The sequence below is a fragment of the Microtus oregoni genome, unplaced genomic scaffold (genome assembly GCF_018167655.1).
Source record: "Microtus oregoni isolate MIOR12 unplaced genomic scaffold, Mior012 000020F_ref0000438, whole genome shotgun sequence".
Classification (NCBI taxonomy): Eukaryota; Metazoa; Chordata; class Mammalia; order Rodentia; family Cricetidae; genus Microtus; species Microtus oregoni.
In genome coordinates, this window is record NW_024543079.1 from 7,309,652 (window position 1) to 7,333,605 (window position 23,954).

General features: G+C 47.0%; 1 protein-coding gene across 13 annotated transcripts in view; it reads left to right on the plus strand.

Moving 5' to 3' along the window:
* Positions 1 to 2,475: 2,475 nt before the first annotated feature.
* The window catches only part of Ptprt (protein tyrosine phosphatase receptor type T), a 1,081,821-nt gene continuing 1,060,342 nt past the window's right edge, over positions 2,476 to 23,954 (plus strand). For all 13 annotated transcript variants that reach the window (XR_005976047.1, XM_041670836.1, XM_041670844.1 and 10 more), the window contains exon 1: positions 2,476 to 2,739. Coding sequence is in view for 12 of the 13 variants with exons in the window: in XM_041670836.1 (XP_041526770.1) it covers positions 2,640 to 2,739 (100 nt within the window). In the remaining variant the exon portion in view is untranslated. The remainder of the gene's footprint in view (positions 2,740 to 23,954) is intronic.

A 23,954-nucleotide genomic window follows, 5' to 3' on the forward strand; every position in this document is an offset into this window, starting at 1 on the left:
TTGGTTCTAAGAAAATACTTAAAGCACCATTGCCTGGGGGCCACCTCCTGCCACCCCTTCCTTCAAGCTCCTGTGCCCACAGCTCTGTGTGAGGCATCCAGATGCATTTTGGGAACTGTCTTCCTGGGCAGATGAGTGGAGAGATGGCCTCTCCCAGGTGGTGCACACAGGGGGCCTTGACAACAGATTTGCTGACCACATTTCTCAAGGAGAAACTTACATCTGCGGGTGAATGTACGAGGGAAGTGAGGCAGGATGGATCTTCCAGGCAGAGGGCATGGTTGGCCCAGTGTTGCAGTGAGGCCAGACGCCAAAGCTCACCAGTCAGTAGGTGGAGCACAGGGCCTGAGAACCACAGCAAGAGGACTCTGGTTTGTGACCCTGCACCTGGGCAAGCAAGATTTGGTGCTCGACCCAGGTCATGTTCCATTAGTCTGTCACCAAGAAATAGTATTATTTTCCTTGGGGGCCATGTGACCACCATTCAGACTTTGGAACCTTGGCTATAGTGATATAACTTCCTGCAGGATAGACACTGGCAGGAGAGGGAGGGTGTGTGCCTGGAAGAGGTCCTGAGAACTGCTATTTTCTACTTAGAATGTCCACGAGAGAAATGAGTTGGCAGGATCCCAAGGGAGCTGGGACAAGTTATAGGCATGACACCAAACTCTCTAGCGGCTTAGAGACCGCCTCCATCTCTTCTGGGTCAGTCTTTGTCATCAGCCAGGACTGAATCACAGATGTGGGATGGAGTCCGGTTTCTTTCCAGAGGCTGCATTGTAATTCATCCACCTAAGGCTAGGCCTCAGCAGAGGTTGGATGGATCAAACAGTTGGTGGTTTAGCTCTGGGCAGAAGGGATCTTCCATTCCCATTGTTCCCAGGGGCCAAGCATCCTGTGGCACCAGAGACTAGCAAAGGCTGTGTTTCCCAGTCAAGTGCACCATCAATATTAGCAAAAATTTTAGGGACCTCCAAGGTGGCCTGCAAAAGGTCTAATTCCTAGGCTCCTCCGCACAGACAGACCACATACCCCTTTCCCTGGAGTGAGGGGCTGAGAAGCAGGATTTGGAGTGAGGGAAGTGGGTTCTCGCCCCTGGGAGAGTGCTTTGACCAGGCAAGTGAGGGGGGAGCTGGTCATTGGATGGGTTAGTATCTTCAGGGAAGTGATGGCTGGGGGAGGTGGGGGTAGGTAGTTCTGAGCCAGTTGGAAGCCAAGTGTGGGCCAGGAGACATAAATGAGCTCATGTTCAATAAAATTGTCTTCCTAAGCAGACCTGGGTACCAGTGAGGCTCTGTGTACGTTCACTACCAAAGTCACTCCATTCCAGAGCCCCTGGAAGTTGAATGTAGCCAGGAAGGGACCACCCCAAAAGTGGGGTACGGGGAACTCTGGGTTGGAGTCCATCTAGCAGCTCCCTCTTGTGATTTGGGATGCAAGGGAGTGGAGGGGAAGGGAGGCTTTGGACAGGTAAAAGTCCTTACAAAGTGGGAGTCCCTTCAGCACCTCTGGGTGTCCTCCTGGCTTTTAGATACAAGGCTCTCATCCTCACCCTGGTGGCAGTCTCTTCCATGGGATCCCTGAGCCCAGGCCTGAAGGCTGTGACAGGCACTGCCCTATGATCTATGACTTTAGGTTTTCAGCCCCAACCAGGTCTTTGTTCAGACAAGGACAAAAAAGGGAAAAGCTCTATGGTTCTATTTCTTAAGAAAGGAAGAATAGGGGAGGCAGCTAGAGAAGGGGGTGAGGTCCCCACACCTGTGTGGGGGTGGCACGGGGTTAGGGACAAGAGAAAGAGATGTTGTGGTTACCGTGGGGGTGTGTTGGATTGCTAGATGAGGGAAGAGGAAAGAGAGGGAGGGAAAGGGAGAAAGGGAAAGAGAAGGAGAGAGAATATGAATATAAGGGAGAATCTCAGGGTGTGCCAGAGACCCTTCAACAGCGGTACCCAGCTTTGGCAAGAAGCACCCCCTCCCAAAATTCACAGCCCCGCTGCATCCAGAGTTGATCAGCTGTTCCCTTCCCCTCCATCTCTCACTGTACCCCCCCTCACCTGTTCCCCCACCCCTACTTCAAAGGCTGTTCCAGGTTTCTCTCCTCCCCCATAGCCTCGTACCTGCGCCCCCGCAGGGTAGCCTGTAGACGATGCTCGGCTGGGCGGCGTGGCGTGGGGCAAAGCGGCGAGTACCCCGCGGATCCTGTGGGTGCAAGAGCGATGTGTGTATGCGCGTGACTGCGCGAACGGCCCTGAGCCGGCCAGCCCGGGAGAGGGTGCGTGGGGGAGTCCGCGAGTGGCTGCCGCGGGCGTGTGCCAGGCGCGGGCGTGCGCGCGAGGGTGTGTGTGCGCGGCCGAGGCGGAGCGCCCGGGCGGGCGACGGCGACGGCGGCGGCGTTAGGACTCGGGGGACACCGCCCCCCGGCCCGCGCGTCCCGCCCCCGCCCAGCCTCGCGCCTCAGTTCGCGCCGCGCCTGGGCTCGGAGCGCAGCAGCGCTGGCTCCTGCTGACAGAGCTGAGCCAGCCCGGGGAGCCCAGCGGCGCGCACTGCCAGCAGCCTCGTTGGCGATGCGGGGCCACCCCGTGCCCGCTCGAGTCCCGGACCCGGCGCCCGCGGGAAGGGGCTGAGCTGCTCGCCGTCCGGATGGGGAGCCTCGGCGCGCTTGCCCTCTGCCTGCTCCGGCTCCTGCTCCTGGGGCTGCAGCGGTCGCCGCTGCCCGGCGCCCGAGCGCAGAGCGCCGCAGGTGAGTGCGACCGCCCGACTCCCCTCGGGCCCCGCGCCCTTCCCTGCAGCTTCTGAGGAGAAAGTTGGGTACGACGGGCAGGAGAGGCTGGGACCGAGTGGCCCGAGTCTGGTCCCAGCCTCTGGACGCAGTTGCTTCGTCCAGGCGTGCCAGGTCCTGCGCCAGTTCCCCCCTGGTCCCCTTGTCGCCTTACTTTCCTGCCTCTCTCCCCCACCCCCGGGCGGGAGTAACTTTCCGCGGTTGTTGCGAATATTTCCACTTGCTGCCTCCCACTTGTCGGAACCTGTCACTCGAGTGTTTTGGGGCGGCGGGATGAGGCGCCGCTTTTCTCCCGGCGGGGAGCACTGTCACCCCGGCAGCTTCTCGGGCTGCTCGCGCTCTTGGAGTGGGGAACACAGTTCCCTAGCAGGCCCAGGCTGCCAGGGCGGTGGCTTTTTCTTTCTCCTCGGAGACACTAAAGAGCATCCAGTCTTGTTCGAAACGCGCTGCTCCCCTTCGCCTGTCCTTAGCCCCTGGAGGTTCCCATGGGAGTCTTTCTGTGAGTGACCCGCACAGCAAAGCCCCATTCACCTCGTGGCGTTATCCAGAGTAATGGGTTACCTTACTAAGGTCCTTTAAGTCCAGTGGCTTTGATCAGTGAGCTAATGGGCTTCTGAAAACTTCGGGACACTGTGTTTTGGTTTGCCCACAGGCAGTCAGCTAGTTCCCTAGAGTGTTTCCGGTGTCTTCCTAGTGGTGAGTTAAGCTGAGAAGACCAGTACCTAGGGTCTATCTAATCACTAAAACCCCATTGGTAGGTCTTCCACACCGGAGTCCCCCAAAGAGGGAAGGAGAGGTGGGGAGGCGATGTAGGCATACCTCCGAGTTCAAAATCACCTCAAAGTTTCTTAGCACCTTTGGTTTCCGAAAGGACCACACAAAGCTGATATTGCAGGGTCGGGGGCAGGTTGAGGTAAGTCCTCGGGACTTAGGAAAGGGCTCCTTTTGGATTGCTAAGCAACAGCTGTGCTCACATAAGAAATCAGGGGAGGAAGAAAGAGAAAGGAAAGACAGAGAACCTGCTGGAAGTGAAGGCCTTTAAACTGGCTACATTTGAAATAAGACCTTCCGGAGCGATGCTTTGTTGGAAATGTCTTAGGCTTTCTTCCCCGGCTGGATGCTAAAATGGAAACTGGACACAGGATGCTTGGGAAAGGACGGATTGTTTCCGTGCCAGGGAAGTTGGTTGAGGAAGACTCTCTTTTTAAGGCCTGTGATGCTGAGAGGCTAGGACAACAAGAGAGAGAAAAGAGGCAGCCGCAGCACCATTCTGAAGATGCTACGCAGCTCTTTTCCTTAGCTTTGGGGTCTGCCTTAGGTGTGCTGTGTTAGGGAGGTGGCAGAAGGATGCTCTGGGCAGTCCTGAGGACCCGGGTATGATTTTATGATTCTGATTAAAGTATTCTCCAAGGCTTGGCTGGCCAGCGCACGAGTACTCACGTTCCCGCAGCAGGAACCGAATCGAAAACATTCCACCACGAGTCTCAGACCTTTTTTGGGTTAGCAGCTGTAACCCAGAACCGGCTCCAGACAGGAGTCCAGGGCTGAATGCGTGTCCGTTCCTCATGCTCCCGCAAGGTGGCGCTCGCCCACAGCTGTTAAATGCAAATCGAGCCGCTTTCATCTCAGGGACAGAACTTCGGTTCAATTTTTAAATGAGTAATGTGTTTATTCAGCAGCCTTTTGTTAAAACATTTAGGGAAGTGTGAGGAGGAAGCACCTTTCCTTTGTTTGCTGTTAGGAACACACGGGGAAGAAAAGCAATCGTGGAGTACAGTTTGGGAAGAAATTGACTGTGAAGGCGCCATATGTTTTCCTTGGTTCTACCTGGGCCCATAGCTTTTGCAAAGCTACAATAGCATATATTTAGCAAGCGGTTGCGCTGTTCCCGGGCTCCTTAAAGGAGTGGGATTAGCTTGTCTTGGTGACTTGGTGCGTTCTAAGCCCCGCTCATTTATGGAAATGGGGATCTTTTTTCTAGACAAGTCTCATCCCCTCTCTACGGTAATGCTAACTAGATCGTTTTAAACTAGATTCTTCCCGTGTTTTCCTTATGAACATCTGTAAATCTCCATGCGTTGTTTTGCAACTGTTAACCCGTTAGAACGGACTTATCTTCTTATTTTATTCCTTGTTGTAGTATTGTTGGAATCCAAATTCGCTATGATTATAACTTTGGTCTCTTTTGAAGCATCTTATTTTAAACTTTCGGCAAGTCTGAGTAAATAATGCATTTTAAAACCCAGTAGTATGTTCTCCATATTCCTTTGATCTGAAGATCCCCGGTCTCGGAAGCAATTTCCATTTGTAAGCTTACATCTAGGACACAGAGGGATGATGGGTTTTGCTGTGACTGTTGGTTATAGTGTCCAAAAGCCGGAGTCCGAAGCTGTCATCAAAGGCAATTTACTCCTTCCTCACGCTGATATGCTTCATGAGCCACCAATATTTTATTTTATTTATTTTTTGGTGAGGGATGATAGTAAAAGAAAAAGTATTATAATAATAGTCAGTAAACAGCAAACCCGATTTGGCATGAGGGAAGTAGATGATTAAGTAAACAGATAAGGGGATAATTAGTCTATTTATTATCAGTATTGCGAGTTAAACCCAGATCTTAAAGGGGACTGGCTCATGGTGACAGTTGTAAGCAATGTAGTCATTTAACTCGATAATTGCTGCCAGACACCTCTGGGGAACCGTTTTTCAGTACAGTTGAATTTTACTTTCTGTTCTGGATTGCTTGATTTGTTTCCTAATAAAAGAACAATTAATGTGAAAACCTGGCTTTGATTCTGTTCCGCCAACAACAGCAAACACGAAATAAATGCAGACCACCGTACAGCCTTCCCTTCCATTTCACTTCCTTCTTGTTTGTTCTGAGCAGTTTCCACAGGCTTCACACTGCCAGCCGAGACGGTGTCGCCTGTAGTAGTGTAGCTGCCACCTTTCAGAGCAACGATCAGAGGACATTACAGCATCGTTCTTTCAAGCACGGGATACTCCCATGACTCTCTGACTGCGTGTTGCTGTGGAAACAAGAGCATTGCTATGTCGGCAGTGGTCCTTGATAAATATTTATCGATGATGATGAAGAGATGGCAGGGTCCTGAAGCAGCCAGGATGGGGAAGGGGGGTTGTGTTTGGGAGGCGATGGGACCTGAGGGAAAGAGTGAGGGTTGGCGCCTGACATCCTTGGTTGGAATCCCACTTCTGCCTTTTGAGCTAGCAGTGCCAGATTGGACAGGTTGTTTATCTTTTCCAACCTCCAGCTTCTTATCTGCAAAGTACGGGTAATTAGAGCTGCCTCGCTGGATCTTGTGAGGACCAAGTGTGGAGAGGCATGAAGAGCGAGGGAAGAGTGGGTTCTCCGTCCAGAATGGGATCTGAGTCCATTACTCTCCCTTGGCATTGGTGTGGGTTTCTGTGTGTGCCCAAGTTGGGCTGGGATGCTTCTGCCAAGCTAAATGAAGCTCGGCGTGGAGGTGGCTGGATTTTCGTGATGCTTTTTAGTTTTCCTTCCTTTATTCATTTTTTAAAAAAGGGGGTGGGCTCCCGTATTCCCTGCTACTGTTTTCAGAAAGAGATTTCAAATGGAAATTTCCAGCAGAGGACACTAGCCACTTTGGTTGTCCCAAGTTTGTGAAAGAAACGTTCAGTTTTAAGCACATTGTGGCCTTTAATTGGCGTCAGTTTAAAAATCCAGCTGGTTGTTAGGCTAACGTATATGACTGTGTCACTGTTCCCATCACCACCTTGGCACACACATTCCTCCTTTGTGGTCAGGCTCTGCCTTGCCTCTGTTCTTATCTTCTGTCAGCCTTGGAAATCAAGTGCCTCGTGCTCGGTGGGCCAGTGGGGGAAAGACAGTTTGTGAAACTGATAAATACACAGAGGCTCAGAAAGCATATAGTAGGCTGTGGCATTGCAAGGAGCAAATAATAATAATAATAAAACCTATGGAAACAAGCCCTGTCCAACAGGTGTTATGAGATTTGCAAACTCATAACAGAGTCAGGTTTAGAAGCCAGCACTGTGTGAATATGAGAAAGCAGTTAGGGCATCTTATGACATCTGTAAGAGGGAGTGTGGGAGGGGAGGGCTTTGAAAGGATTAATAACAATAAGATGTGGTTGAGAGGGACAGCGGTAAACTCTGATCTGTTGCATTGAGTTCAGGTGAGTCAGGGGAACTAGGTAGGGGTCATAGAACTTGCATGAGCTTGCTGAGTGCTTTTATTTACCTGGGGGGTGGGAGAGAGAGAGAGGGAGAGGGAGAGAGAGAGAGAGAGAGAGAGAGAGAGAGAGAGAGAGAGAATAGGGTAGAATTTATTTATTGCTTATGGATTGTAGTAGGAGCTGCAGGCCTCTTCCCACAGCCCGGCTCCCAGCCACCGGCTAGCTTATACCCCCAAATAACAACACACAAACTGTATTCATTTAAACACTGCCTGGCCCATTTCTATTAATGTGTGTAGCACCGAGGTGCGCTTACCAGGAAGATTCTAGCCTACGTCCATGCTGGGTCAGAGCTTCATCGCATCTGCCCCAGAGAGCAGTGGCCTGGCATCTGAGCTCACTTCCTCTTCCTCCCAGCATTCTGTTCTGTTTACTCCACCCCCCTCTGTTCTAACCCATCAGGGCCAAGCAGTTTTTTATTAGCCAGTGCCCTTCCTCCATCAAGAGTTTCATGTCATAAAGAAAATACAGAAGGTCAAGTGGGATTCTGGACACAGATCCCCCTGCAGGGGACCTGTCTCAAATCTATTGGTATAAATAGAGCATAGAGATGGAAGGGAGCAATGTGTGTAATAAATCATGACCGCTAGGGGCTGTTTTGCGCCCAGTTTTCAGTGTGGTGTCACTTGGCTTTCCCTATGAGCATACACAAGGAGGGCTGCTCAGGAGTCCCATTGGATCCATCTCCGGTGAGCTCATGGGCCTGCAGGGTTGTGGACTGGATGTTTCCCACACCAGAGTGCTGAATGCAGTGTGTCTCACTTGCTCATCCAGCCACTGCATGTGAGTGGAGTGTGCGCACAGGCCTTTGTACTTTTTGATTATTCGCCTTCAATTGTTTTATTGGGTGCTGGAGGGAATGAAAAGCAGTAAAAGCATTTTGGTGATGAGTTTGGCATTTTCTTTAAAACATTAAATCTGCACCTGCCATAGGATGGAGCTCCCACACTTTTAGGATGTCCAGAGAAAAATGGGACCGTGCATGCTCACCGGAAGTATTATTCATAGTCACCCCACATGGAAAATAACCCATGTGACTGGTGAATCTGTGGAATTGGGTATTGCTACTAATAAAAGGGAACCAATTTCAGATAGATGCTAGGACATATATCAGAAATTGTACGCCAAGTTAAAGTGTCTAGATGTCTTTCATATTGTATGAGAGGCTCAGAAAAGGCAAGCCCATGGAGACAGAGAACATTGGTTGCCCAGGTTGGGCGCGGGGAAGGCTTTCCAGCAAGTCGATGTGAGAGAAGTTTTTGGAAAGGTGGAAATACGTGACCACTGGGAGGTGGCCATGGTTGTTCAACTCTAGGAACTGGTGGAAGATGTTAGTATACTATACTTACAGTGGGCAGAATGTTGTAGAATAAAATCGTTAAGCCAGGAGCTTTCCATTTTGTCCGAATGTGTAGTGTGACCTTGAGGAGCCATTTCTCTGCTTTCACATCTGTAAAATGGGAATGACACTGGGCGCCCAAGGGGATGATGGCCTTGGTGTGACTTACCTCTCTTCAGTTCCCAAAACACACTGCTGCAGGGGCTATTTGCAAGGCCTGTCCCTTTTATTCTCTCTAATCTGTGAATCAAATCTCTGAACTAGTTGTCTCCCTACTCATTGCTTTGGCAACAGTTAAAATAGTTAAAGCAATCAAGTTTTGGCAAAGAACTCGAATGATTAGATGGCTCCATGCATTGTTGGGTAAGTGAAGGTTGAAGCAGCCTCTTTGAACACTGCTTGGCAATGCCAACCGACAATGAGGATGCTGGTCCTTTGTAGGTGTTGTGGTGTGGTAGTGGGATATGGGTAGCCAATGGGGGATAATCGTTCAGTCACTTCCTTCCGTACTGAACGAAGGATATGGCCGTTTAGCAGAAGTGTATGTGCTCACCAAATAAGGACAGGTGTAGTGCTTTTTGGCCCCTGGGTTTCCAGCCAAGATAAACAGCTACAGAGCGAAGAAAGCAAGCTCCATATTGATTTTCTGCCTATCTTTTTTAGGGGCTTCCATCAACTCTGGAAGAATGCTCTCTCTCTCTCTCTGGAAGAATGCTCTCTCTCTCTCTCTCTCTCTCTCTGGAAGAATGCTCTCTCTCTCTCTCTCTCTCTCTCTCTCTCTCTCTCTCTCTCTCTCTCTCTGTGTGTGTGTGTTCTAGGGATCAAACCCAGGGCCTTGCATATGCTAGGCAAGTGATCCCTCACTGAATTACAATCCCCAACTCCTGGTTTTGGATATAGGGTCTGGCTCTATAGCCCAAGCGGTAGACCTTCCTCTTCTCCATCCACCCCGCTTGATTCGTATGCTGCTCTGAAATCAGTCTTGGCCTTTTTGCCATTCTGAACTCACCTCCGGCAGGACAGGGAGCTCATCCCCAGCTCTTGCTTCATACAGTCCTTCAAGCCTGTTTCCCAGAACAGCCCAGATTCTGTCTCCCTCGTCTTTGGTTCCCTTGGGCCTGAAAATGGTCATGAGAACAGAACCTGTTTTTGGGAGTCATTGGTCTTGCATGGCAGGTGGTGGTGGATTCATCTCAGGAGTGCCGTTCATTTTTCTCTCCATTACTGAGCAAAGATGAGTAAGTGAATTCACAAACAAACCCATGTTAGCAAACAGAAGAAAAATTAAAAAGTACCTGATGTTGGATGGTCTTGACTTCCTCAACTGACAATAATGATGGCTTTTTCTGCTTACATGACCACAGTTTGGGTAGGGAATATTTTCCAGACTGCATCTTTTCTCACGATCTGCAGACATCTTTGACAGTCCTTCTTTTTCTGTGACAGTAGGCTGGGTCTCAGGTTCACTTTTCGGTAGTCTGACTCTGGGTGTTGTTTAAAGAGTCCTGAAGACATCAAAACATGGGATGCACATTTGCGATTTTTGTTTGAACTCTAGCCTAGAACAAGATAAAACAGACAGACATCTGGTAAAGTCAGGCATCGAGAAGAAAGACATCTAAACAACATATACCCACAATCAGTTATCTCTTGGATTTTATAAAGTTGGTTTAAATGTGAGAAATTATTAGTCTAATTAAAATGTTTGTCACATTGTCACACTCTGTGCTTAAATTAGTATAGCCTAGAAATGGATGCCTCAGCTTCTTTTTTCCTTAGGCATCTAGGAACCGGTCCCCCATGCTGGAGTCCGGTGCTGGGGACCTCTGCCAGTGTTCCCTGGGTGCCAAAACTTTCAGGAAAGAAGGAAAACTCTGAAGTCTCACCTAAGAGGGAACTGTGTTATTTGCTGCTGCTAACCAGGCCGGGTTTGTTGTCTACCATTTCTTTATGCAACAAGAATCTGTGTGCATGGCTGCGTCCTCTGGTCTGAGCCTCTCAGTGGATTCAGTGGAGGTGTCAGTGAGGGCTTCCGGGATTGAACTTCCGTGGAAGAGGCTCTGCTTCCTGGGTTTCCCAGAAGGTTGCTGTGGGATTGAGCCACTGCCTGGCAAGCTCAGTTTCTGGTGAGCTGGAGGCCGCGCTCCAGCCCTTCCCATGTGGCCCTCTCTTGGCATGGGACAGCTCACAGTTCAGCAGCTGGCTTGGGCGGATTGATTGAGAGGCTAGGGCAGGAGAGCGCCTCAGCAAGGTGGAAGCTATAGTCTTTTGTAACCTAATTTTGAAAGTGACATCCCATTACTTTTACTGCCTTCCTTTGAAAGAGGCAAGAGACTGGGTCCAGCCTACACTCAAGGAGAGGAAATTGCACAAAGGAGTTGGATTAGTCAGGTCCCTCCAAAGACAGAGAACCAATAGAATGTACTATATATAATATACGGTATATATATTATATATATGATAGGCTCTCTCTATTCACATTTATCCTATATATGTTTACTTACATATATTTATTGTTTTATAATGATATATTATCAACTATATAGTCACATTTAATTAAATTATCTAAAAATTAATTGTGACATTATTATACTATACTAAAATTGTATTACTATCAGTAACTACTATTTCACATAATATAGTTACAATTATTATTAATATAAATCATACTATAATATATCCTATATATATGTATACAGATATTATATTTGGAGATTTAGCATAGGAATTGGCTCACGCTGTTATGGAGACTGGCAGGTGTCACTTGTTATCTTCAAGCTGGAGCACAGGAAATGACCCTGGAGAAGGCGTGTTCTCAGATGCCTTGAGTTATGTGTCTCAGGAGTTGCTTGGCTAGCCTTCCCTTTGTGATGCTGGAATTTTAGAGCAATTTCTTGTTGCTTTCCTGTTTCCTTCAGTCCTTCTAAATCTGGCTGTAGAAGGTAGAGATGCTCCTCCTCCTATGGTTCTATGATATCTAGGTTAAGGATGTGGCATGCGGTTACACGAAGCCTGTACAACTGTCCCTGCCACACCTCCGTCAAGGGTGCGGCCCTGCTCTGCCGTATCAGTGTTGAGGTCACAGCCATTTCTGTGTCCAATCCTTTCCCCATTTTGTTGAACTCTGACTGCCTTAGCTGTTATTAACTTATTCCGTCTACCTTTCTTCTGTTTGATGCGCGTTTATCATCTCTTTAATTTTACCTCTTGTGACAGGGAGTGTGTGAGTGGCCGTGTGGGGAAGACACCAGGCCAAGATTAGACTTGTCTCACACCAGAGTGGGGTGGGGGTGGGAAGGGTCACCAGTTATCTTCCCGAAGCTTTGAGCCCTCGAGAAGCTAGGCATGTTGCCAGCTGTCGCCCCACATCTCAGCTGGCTCTTCTTCAGGAAGGTTATCGTTCTCTAAACAAAATCGTGTGGAACAAAGCAGGGGCCAGCTCTCGGGAGCTTTCATTGCGTTGTCTTGAGGCTGCTTTAATTAGGTTTACTGGGGAACTATGGAACCTACTAGAGGTGAGGGAATGGAGAGCTTTTAACTTTTGAGATACGCAGCTTAGCAGTGCAAAAACCCTTAACTTTATCTAAGTGTGGAACTACTCTTTGCTTCAAACACAAGTCATATATACATATATGTATATGCACATATAAACACATATAACACACATGTGTATACACATGTATATGTATATGTGCATATACATGCATATTCACACTTGTATATGTATACATATGTGTGTATGTGTGTGTGTGTGTGTGTGTGCGCGCATCTGATAGACTTCCCAATGTGAGTTTTACATTTTCTACTCAGAAGGTATCTATTCTAAGTAGCAAAGTAGCATTTCTGGACTTGACCTCCTCGACACCATTTCTGATGGTAGAATGCCACTAATTTGAACAAACTCCGCAGCTTCAAGGTCACCACTGCCTATAAAAACTGTACATGTATTTTAAAATGTTCATTAGTTGAAAACTGTAACCTGAGTCATTTTTAAGGAGAACTAGATGAATTCAAGTTTCTTGTCTTTATTGTCTTTACCTTCCTGTGTATAAAAAACACTTGGCATATATTTCAATCCCCTTGCGTGTAGTCTCCATATTGCTATTGCGGATGCGTTTCTCAGTTCTGTTTCTGTTTCCTCTCACCTGGAAAACCTTGACAGCTGTCATTTATCCCAGAAGAAATGCTGGTCATCTACTCCTTCTGGGGCTCTAGGGTCCTGGTTACCGCCTGGTTCCATGGTTACCTTTGCAGATGTTTATCCATCTTTATGACCCATGGGTTTTTGGCTTCAGCCTCAGACATCTCTTTGAGGGCTTTAGCTTTCTTGGAGATCCTTTCTCTCACTCCTTGCTTTATCTCACATAGGAGAGTCTAGGAACTTTGCCTTGGGCTCATTGCCTTAGGCTCAGACTTTTTATTTTTTAAGTCATGCTAGGCCCAGTGGTTAGATTAGGAGAGCAGATAAACTTCATGAGACTCAGCTTCTCCTGTGGCATTTCTCATGGTTTAGACAGGTTATCTCATTGATTCCTGCTTTGGCACAGTGATTCTTGGTGGGCATCTGGGTATTAGGGTGTGCCCTTTGTTGTTGTCAACCTATTTCAGATGTCAGTGGCATGATTGTAGAGCCGTTTCACCAAGTCTGTGTACTTGTTGCAAAAATTTCTACCACTTCTTTATTAAGTTCCAAAGCATATTTTCTTAAAAGTAAGGTGCCCACTGAGGCTGGGAGAGGTGAAGTCTACCCTTGGTCTGGCTGTTTCTGGTGTGCATAGCTCTGCATGACATCAACACTGGGTCAGTCCTTTTTATACGGTAGCTGTAGCCAGTGTTTAGCTATGCCATTGCTCTCTCTCTCTCTCTCTCTCTCTCTCTCTCTCTTTCTCTTTCTTTTTTCTTTACTTTTAATTGTTTTTGAGACAGGGTTTCTCTGTGTAGCCCAGACTGCCTTAAAACTAGCTCTGTAGACCAGGCTGGCTTCAAACACCCAGAGATCAGCCTGCCTCTGCCTCCCCCTGAGTCCTGAGATTAAAGGCGTGTGCTACCACCGCCCAGATGCCATTGCCTTTTTACAGCGGCATCATGGGTGGTTTCATGGCAATATTTTGAGCATTTACTTAAGCAATATTATAGACAATAGGCTCTTCTTGTTTATGGACCAAACTCACCATCTACAAGGCCGCATCCTCCCCTATGGGCAGAAAACAGAGCTGATCTTATGGGTGAAACAATAAGATAAGTAGTAATTATTGAAGTGTGTTAAAATAATTTAAGTCCTAGAAGCAGATAGATGGCTTTATCTCTTAGAAGAGACAGGGAAGAAATGGAAGTAGGATACTGGCTAAGGGCATTTTGGATTTCTGTAATATTATTTCTTTCTGAAAAGGGAAATGTATTCAAAATAGATTTGTTAAAAACAAGTTGATAATTTTTGATAGGGAAGAAGATAGGTGTTATTACACTTTTCTTTATAGTAGTTCAGGACTGAAATTAGCCTCGTAAGAGGTAATACTGGGAAGTGGCTGGCTGGAGAGATGGTTCGGTGGGCAAGTGGATTTGCTGCTCTTGCAGGGGACCCCATTTTGGTTCCCCCAAACCCTCTCCAGGCAGCTCACAACCTTCTGTAACTCCAGTTCCAGGGTATCTGATGCCCTCTTCTGGCCTGCACAGGCACTGCATGCACGCGTGCATGCTAACACCCAGTCATATACACTGATTCAGGGATAAAAATGAATCTTAAATGACGCCTGTGGAGTTTAAGATCTGTTAGTAACGACAGTTGATAAGGGTTTAGAATACATTTACTGTTTTCTCCCTTCATCTTTTCAAAAATCAATCTGGATTTTGTTTCCTATGTAGAAAGCCTCATTTTAGGGTTGTAATGATGATTTCCCAGGAGGCAGGGGAGTGTGTTCCAGTATTGCCGCATCAGCTCAGGAGAGAGGTAGAGTCTGTTGTAGGTACATGGAAACAGTTGAGTGTGAGTTCATGGTGGTCTGTGGGGAGCTTATGAGGTGCAACAGCTGTCCTCTCTCTATACCCACTTCTCTCTCAGGACCTTTGTGGAGCAGATGTCATCACTGTTTAGACATAGCAGATGGGACAGTGCTGGCTCTGGGATCATATGGGTCCTAATAAGGCTTTTTGACTCAGTCTCCTTGGTGTTTGAGGATGCTGTAAAGCTGGGCAGCTTTTGCATCTGTTAATTACCTGGTGACTTCTATGTTTGTTTCTTTTTGTTCTCCCTCTCTCTTGTGTGTGTGTGTGTAAGTGCATGTATGCATGTATATGTGTGTATGTGGACACACATATGTGGAGGGTAGTGTGTGTATGTATTTTGACACACACATGTGGAGGTTAGTGCATGCATGCGTGTGTGTGTGTAAGTACATGTGTGTATGTATATGTGTGTATGTAGACACACACATGTGGAGAGTAGTGTGTGTATATTCTTGGACACACACATGTGGAGGCTAGTGCATACATGTGTGTGTGTGTAAGTGAATGTGTGTATGTATATGCATGTATGTAGACACACACATCTGGAGGGTAGTGTGTGTATATTCTCGGACACACACATGTGGAGGCTATTGTATGCATGCATGCATGCGTGCGTGCGTGCGTGCATGCGTGTGTGTGTGTGTGTGTGTGTGTGTGTGTGTGTAGGCTACAGGTCAATGTTGAATTTCTTCCCAAGTTGCTCTCCACCTTATTTATTGACTAGTATCTCTCCTTCAACCTATACTGTAGAGATCTGGCTAGACTGACTGAACAGGAAGCTCCAGGGATCTGCCCATCTCTACCCCAACCCCCTCAATGTTGGGGCTACAGATACACACCATTGCACCTGGATTTATTCTCTTAAGGTAGGTGCTAAGGATCCAAACTCCAGTCTTCATGCTTGTGTAGCAAGTACCTTATCAATTGAACCATCACTCTGGCACCCTTCTAGGTTTTTATGACTTATTTTGGAGAAAGGATTCCATTTTGTACCTTAGACAAACCTAGAACTCATTATGCAGTCCCCTATTGGTCTTGCACTTGTAATCCTCCCGCCTCTGCCTCCCAGTTGTTGAAATTAAAAATGTGAGCTACTATGTCTGGCTTAACTTCCATGTTTAAATTTTCTTTAAAATTTTATTTTCTCTCTGTGTGAATATTTCTGCTTGCATGCATGTCTGTGCACCCCTTTTGTGCTGTGCTGTGAAGATGAAAAGAAACTGTTGACTCCCCTGAAACTAGAGCCACAAATGGTTGGGAGCCTCCATGTGGGTGCTGGGACCCAGCCCGGGTCCTCTGGACGTTCAGCATTTCTCTTAACTGCAGAGGCATCACCCGAACCCCTTGAATTCCATGAACTTGGAAAAAACTTTGTCATGAAAATAAAATCACTTAAAGTCTTTGATGGAAGTATATTTCAAAAACTATCTTTTTTTTCTATCGAACTATTTAGTTCTTTGATACCATCCATTTTTCCCTGAAAGAGAACGAGTTATGGAATCTTTAGGACCAGGACATGGAACAGAATGTTTCCAGAATTGCTCATTTGTAGCTGCAGCTTCGTCAGAACAGGCGACATTAGCATGTGACAGGAGGGGCGCAGAGTCTCTTGGAAGGACGGTTTCCAACCACTCAAAGTATGCAGAAGAGAAGAGCAGTTGGCTGCTGTCGGAATGGAAAGTTGAAAACACAAGATGCCAGACGGCTTGGTGGAATGATGGATGAAAGAGGGATAATAATAGGGACCCGACTCAAAAGTTATGAAAAACACAGGTGCACTGGGGTGTGTCTCAGAGCGGGAAGGATTCAAAGCGAACCTCCCGGGAATAAATGCATGAGGGGACATGACTGCCAAATAGGAAGCGACGACACTCTGCATCCTTCAGGTGCTTCAGATGAGCCAGGCAGTTGTCAAGGGCTGTAGTAATTGTCACTCACCCTGTCTCCTTAACAGTCTTAGGATGTGGGCACATTTATGATCCAAATTGAAGAGCATAGTCATTGATACTAAGCCTGGATGGAAAGCCTGCCTTTGGAAATTTCCACGGAAATATTTTTGGGGAGAATTTTAGGATGCCATTTACATTTTATAATCCCACCAGGAAGACGTGGTATTCCCATATATTACATAATAAATTTGATTTTGTGAAGATTCAAGGATTTGGCTGTGAATCCGTTCATGCAAGAGTTTAGGTTCCTAACCTAGAGTGGTACTGTACTGAATGCTAGACTATTCTTATGGCAACAAGAAGTATGGGAGAGAGGATGCTGTTTGTGCAAGAAGCCTTGCAGCTCAGGGCAGCTGTGCCCCCAAACCTCAGGTTGTGCCCTTTGCTTCTCTGTGGCTCCAGAAAAATCACACAGTCTAGAAAAAAATGTGTTTTTCTTGAACAGGAGATTGCTCTTACAATTCACTGAGAGCGAAGCTGATGCTCACACCATCAGGTGGGGTTGCTTTTGAGTTCATGGATGTGTCTACTGTTGAATGTTGTGGCTTCTTTTTTCTGTTAAAGTCTCTAATTCTGAGAAGAGCGGTCCCACAGAATTTTATCTGTGACTTTCTAAAGATGCCTAATCTCTTCTCTACCTTGTTGACTCTTGCACAGTGAGACTAGCAATAAAGGACAGGATCCTTTCTCAGTTTCAGCCCTGTGACCACAGGTTAAAGCATCATCCCTAATATGCCTTTTGGTTCCAGGACGAGTCTTCCTTGTGGAATTGGGTCAGATGCAGATGGCGCTTCTGTTCTAAGAAGAAACACACAGGTGTGTAAGGAGCAGGCTCAGCTCAGAGCTCTGACTTTGGACTCCACGGTTGTCTCAATCATACACTATGACCTTGAACACTTTGAGCCGTCAGAATGCCTCCCTCTGGTCATCTGTGAAATGAGGCTAATGGTGATGAGCTGTCAGTGGTGGTGGTGACAGATCCCTGAGGCGACACAGGCAGAGAGCTCAGGGGAGGGCCAGGCTCATGGAAAGCATGCAGACATTTCTGTCCATTCTTGGTGGTTTTATGGATTCTGGGAGCTCAGCAGAGCCCTGTTCCCGCAAGAAAGCACAAGAAGAACTAGGTTGGCCAGTTGTTTTCATTTGTCTTAGTTACTGTTCATTTCCTGTGACAAAACACCTTGACCAGCGACTTATACTAAAGCATTTCCATCTGGGGCTCGCAGTTTTGATGGCGAATCCATGGCCATTGTGGAAGAGAGAGGCCAGCAGGCAAGCAGGCAGGAGGCTGTAGCAGTAGCCAAGAGCTTGTATCTTAGCCACAAGTTGAAGGTGGAGAGAGTTACCCAGGAATGGCATGGTCTTTTGAAACCTCAAAGCCCACCCTCAGTGACACACCTCCTTCAAGGCCACACCTCCTCTTCCTTGCCAAACAGTCCCACTGAGGACCAAGCTTTTAAATATATGAGCCTATGGGAGCCATGCTTGTTCAAACCACTGCACCATTTGTCTAGGATAGAGGTATTTCCCCAGGTATGAGACCTTAATTGTCTTTAAAAATCAGCAATCTTGAGTATACATGGTGAGCCAGCTACTCTAAGGCCTGTTTGAAAGCCCCATACTCTGTTTAGAGTGACCACCCGGGCACATGCTATGTAATATCTGAAAATTGCATTTGAAAGTCATATTTCTGTGAGTAAAAATGATTATCAGGCATTTGACTTGCACTTAGAATAGCTTTCTGTTCATTTCTGAAAAACTTGCTACTGAAGGAAAACAAATTTTAATATCAGTGTCTGAAGAGACTGTCAAAGAGGTGATTCATAGGGGTAAGGTTGAGGTTATGGGATGCTACAAGGGATGCTGAGGTACCTGGGGGCCTCGGAGCACTGGGGCACCATCATCAGCTTTAACCTGTAATGGGCCAGCAAGGAGCTGGCCTCCTGGAGCCCTGAGGTTCAGGAGGCTGCATGAGTGACTGGTTCCTTGGCCCTCTGGTCGCAGTACGGAGGTCTGATATGGTTCCTGTGTTCTTAGAAGGGGTGGGAGAGCTGCTAGGAGCTTGTCTGGCAAGAGGAGCCGGCTGGGTTCTTTGTCCTGTCCCTCTCCAGTCTCACTGTGCCTTTCTTGGCATGGTCGTGTTTCTCAACGGAAGTCTTCCTCCATGTGTGGTCCCTAGAGAGCAGTGTCACCTTTGCACGGGGACTGTCCAGAGATTCGGACTTTTGGGATGCACCACAGAATTATTGAATTAAAGTCTGTAGGCTAGAGTTCAGCAACTTGTGTTTCAATGACTTCCCCTCTTCAAAGTGACTTTGATGATACGGAAGTGTGAAAGCCGCTGGCCTAGAAAGCAAAGATAGGTACGTCATCCACCATGGGGACCCTGTGGCCATTCAGGTGCCGCTTGGTATGTAAGTGTGTTGTACTCCCAAGTCAGTTGATTCAGGGAGCTTTGCTGTCTTTAGTCATAACACTTTGGAAATAATTGGCTTATGTATCTTGGTGTTGGTTTTTGTAATTATTTCTACTAGAATTCACGCACCAAGAGGGTTGAGCTTTTGTCTTATTCACTGCTGATTTCTTGTTCTGTCCACAATTCCTATACATAGTGTGAGCTTACTGTGGTGAATAAGTCACGATTTCAGACTCGAATTGAAGACCATGTGTTCTGTCTTTTATAGTAATAGTCGATTTAACTTACAGCCACCAATAAAACATCCTCAGCAGTGTTTCCATTTTTTTGAAAAAAAAAAGAAATAATTGATTTATAGAAAGAATGCCTCAAGTATCCCAGCATGTACCAGAAAACAGGGCACAATGTGTCTGTGTCACCCAGTGACACTTAGTCTCCAGGGAATCCCCCTGAGCCTTCACCACTCTATGGAAGCGTACCCGGTATTCCCGAGGTTATGCAGACTACTCTCCCAGACGACTGTTCACTGGCCACACCTGGGCTTCAGCCTAGCTTACATCCACTTGCAGGCCAGTGTCCTTTTCATTTCAACGTTGTGCAAGATTCAAAAGAGTCTTCTGGATTGTAAAGATCGAGTGCATCGTAAAGGAATAGTTTGACCTTAAATATATTTTATCTGAGGTCACCCAGCATGTTGGAAAGGAAATGACAGTGGAGCCAGAGAGAGCAGAACTAAGTCCGTATGATCTCCGGCAAGTTACTCTGCCTTTCTGAGCCTTGGTTTACCTTGTGTCTGTCAGTGATTCTATCAACTGGCAGGGGACTTGTGAGGTCTTGGATGAAGCATTGAATAGTTGGCATGGGGTAGTAGCTATGGTGGTTATATTGTCTTATAGAGAACTGGTAATTAATGTATAAGTTATATGATAAATCTCAATGTCATGCACAGATCTGAGTTCACTCTTCTTTGTTAGGAAAACTTGTTAGACCCCCACAATCCCTGGAGACATTTTAATCCCCATCTGGACTGGAATTCTTATCATCCTCCTTTCTCTTTGCGTGCCCTGGGGAAAAATAATTTATCCTTTTTTTCTGAGCTCCCCATTTCTTCATCAGAAAATGAGGATAATTGTGCTTATCTCATTGGTTGATTGTGAGCATAATGTAAAGATAGTGTAAAAATTATGGTCATGCTCAGTGTGAATTTCCTCTGGTGTACACACATGGCCGTGTCTCACTGCTGTCTGTTGACGCACAGATATGTGCCTGAATTGGTAGCTACCAGGCTTGATCCTATCTGGGAATGTTAAGATAACCAGTTACCCCTCCAAAACTCCTTTCTCATTTTCTCGAGTCCTGCTGTTTCAGAGGCTTGCCTTCTATTGCACCACGCAGAACCTAGGAAGTAACCAAAGTGATGCTGAGCACACAAGGACACCTCTTGTCTTTTCTGCCCTAGACACTCTTCCAGTGGCTAAAGTTTTATAAAAACTTTTAACACATTTTTATCTGAACCCCTGAGCTCAGAGGGTTTAAAAGGAGGGGCGACGTGCTGTTTCAGGGAAGCGGGTTTTCTGGGGAGGTAAACAGAAGGAGCAACAGTCTGACTGTCAGAGAGGAGGAAGGAAAACCAAAAGACACAGTAGTGAAATTACAATAAACTTTATGGTCTGAGCTGCTGGCTCTGAAGGTAGGGATGCCCCCGAGACCACACCTTATTGCTTTGTGGAGATCCTGGCAGTCATGACCTTGGTGCCGGGGGGGGGGGGGGGGGGGGAGGGGGGGGAGGGAGCGATAGGTGTGAGCTTTTAATACACTAACTCATGTTTCCTAAGCTTGACTTATAAGAGGTGACTGGATTATTTTTACAGACTCCCATAATTCTCTTTTGTAATGCTTCACTTTAAGGCACTTCATCCCATGCAGACCCTTGCTCTTCTCAATGGCTGGCAAGTCTTTGGTGACAGGACCAACCCAAGGCCCTGTGGGAGTTGAGGGTTGGGCTCTCAACCTGCTGTTCAGACCCTGTTCCTGGGGTGCCCACTGTGGCCCCCTTATGTCATGGGACAGGGCAGCAAAGCATGCAGATTCTTTTTCGTGGCTTTCCTAGTCAGGTTGTCTGGTGTTTGGCATAATGTCTTCGAACTCGAGACCTTGGATCCAAGTGTTTGGAGGCATAAGTGATTTAAGGGATAAACTGCAGCTCTCTGTATAGTTCTGTTGTCATAGAGTCAAGTTTTCATGGGAGTAGCTTGAATGGAGGCATAGCAGCTGAGCGAGGAGCAAGAGGAGACGGTGCACAAAGGATTGTAAGTCAGAGGGAGAGAGCAGGGAATCTGGATGGCATCCAGCACACGACCATGCTCACTGGGCTTGGCTGTATCCATTTCCTTGGACAACAAAGCTCCCTCTCTCCTTCTTCTGACTTTTAAAAATTTAACTTGAACTAACGCATCGAGGAGCAAGTTTGCAGCCTAGGGTCTTAGTTCAAAAGAATCTTTATTCCCCATGGGAAACGCATATAAGCAATCCCTGATGTTTGGACAGCCGACAATGAGGTGGTGACTGTGAGAGGACGCGTTCTGTCTCTTGATTGTCACCGCGATTCAAATGGTCTGGGGAAGTCGTGGTGTGGAACTTCTTAACTGCAGCCTGGTTGTGGTGCAAACCAGGCCAGGTTCTGCCATGACCTCTGCCTCCCAACTTAGAGATGTCTAAAGCAGTTTGATGTCTCTCTTTGTCATTTGCATCAAAGGGAGAGACTTAGCAGGCGATGTGTTTAACAAGAAAGGGCTACAGATTAGGTTAATGTAGAGGTTTTTTTCTTTTCTTTTCTTTTTTTTTTTTTATAAAATCAGCCTCCAATATATTTCAAATGTGCAAAAATTTTGTTGAGAATTTTATACATGCATACAGTGTGTTTTGATCAAATCCATTCCCCATTCCCTCTCTGATTTCTCTCATCTCCCAAACTATCTTTCCCTCCCAACTTCATATTCTCTCTGCCTCTCTGTCTCCCTGTCTGTCCCTGTCTTTGTTTATCTCTCTGTCCCTGTCTCCCTCCCTTTCTCTAATCCAGCAAATACACTCAATGCTACCTGTATGGTGTGGGTGGTAGGGATGTAGGACCATCTGCTGGAGCATGGGCATCCTTCAAGTAGCTGTATCCCCTCCTCTCCCAGCAGCCATCGGTCTCTACTAGCTTCTCAGCTAGGGGAGGGAGATCATGAGCTTCTGCCTATGCTGGGAGTTCGACTGGCTTGATCTTGGGCAGGTCTTGTGTGTGCTGTAGGTTGATATGTACAACAGCCCCATCATACACAGCAAATAATCTCTCTCTCTCTTTTGCAAGGTCTCATGTAGACCTTCAACTTCCTATATAACTGAGAATGACCTTGAACTTCTGGAACATCTGCCTGCATTCCTGACTGCTGAGATTATAGATTTGAGCTGCCACACTGTTTTCTGTGGTGCTAGGGGTTGAGGGCTTTATGAATGCCAGACAAGGCCTCTTGTCAGCTGAACTGCCTCCCCAGCCTTCTAAATGTGTGCACTCTTAAGGCGGTGAAGTAAGAGGTGTGTAAACAGTTGACATCATGACTTCTAGATCGGATGATTTGAGAAATCGAAATTGAAATGATAGTTTCAGCTCTGTATTCATTAGCTTTCCCTGCATAGCGAAGTCTACCGAATCAGTCACTTAATACTCATTTATCATCTCCCGGTCCTGGGAACCAGTGATCTGAGAATAACTTACCGGCATCTTTTGCCTTGTTCAAGGTGTCAGCCTGTGCTATGAGCACATCTGATGCACTGGTGAAGGATCTGGTTTTGTGTTCAGGGTGTTGATGGCTACACCAATTTCTTTGGCAGGCTCCAGGCTTGAGACCCTTAACTCCTTGGGGTTGTTAGCTAGAAGACGCCTTCAGTTTCTTGCCACAGGGATCTCGCCAACCTAGTGCCTGAATTTAAACTCCCACCCAGAAGGAACAGAAAATGCATCCCTCTGACCATGTCCACATGTTAGAGGCTAGCTCTTAGTACATCCCACGCAGAAGGGAAGGGTAATATACATATTCTGAGTGATGTGGGGTAATTAATCATTGGGATCTTCCTGGAGCCTTCGCTCTGTAGACTCACATTTCCAGATGTCCCTTAGCATACTTTAGACTCTGGCTACCAAAGGTTTTGGGTCTTTAGGTACAAGAAAAGTTGAAGTTTAACAGAAAGACTGAAGGAGGGGAGCAGAGTATCCTGATATACTTTCTGAAGTTACTTAGGTATCGTATGAAGGCCTTGAAATATGTGACTTTCTCTGAGTATCGCTCTACAGAGAAAGGACTCGAGATTCGGAAACAAGCTTGAATCTCCGCCAGTCTCACAAGGGTTCAAAACGGTTGGATTCTAAAGATGTCTACAGGTACTGAGAGTGAAGGTTTTGTTGGGTTCACTGACACGGTGGCACCTTCCGGTCTGCTGGGGAGGGGGTTAAGCGGGACCTGACCAACAGTCTAGGCTGAATATCAAGATATCAAGGTGTAGCATAAGCAGGTACAAAGGTCAGCTTAGGTTCCAGGGTGGATGTTGGAATTTAGGGGACTAGAGACAAAGTAGGGAAGGGTTAGCTAAGAGCTGAGTCTACTTTCTCTCATCTGGGGCAGGATTGGCGAGAGCTTTGCTTTTTGCCATTATTCATTCACGTCTCCCCCACAGCACTGAATTTGGACTTTGCAAAACCAATTGAAGCCATTGTACTCAGCCGCCTGCCAACTACAAGGCCAGTTTTTTTCCTCTCCTACCACCTTTGTCTGCACAGCTGTGATTGGAATTCTTTCAGTTTTCTTTTAGACGATAGAAATGAGGGGGAAATGGAAATATGAAAATGCAGGTACGCGTGGTGATCGTGCGGGGCAAAGATGGAGGCTGCCCAATGCCCGGAAAGTGTTGACTGCGTAGCTGGAATTGGTTACTGCTCAGACGCTTCAGTTGTGAGGGGAGCGAAATGAAAGGACACACAAGAAATGCTGGAAACGTATCTTCCAACTTCATTCTCCCAAGGCCAAGTTTAGCGATGGTGGGAAGTGCGAAATCTTAAAATCAGGGCTGGAGAAGCAACACGGGGGAAACATGAAAACCTTCAGCGAGTCAAAGGCAGAGAAATCAGCAGAGCCGTAGAGCTTGTGACAGGGGGTGGCTTGCTCCAGACTCCTTAATCAAGGGGGCACTGTCCT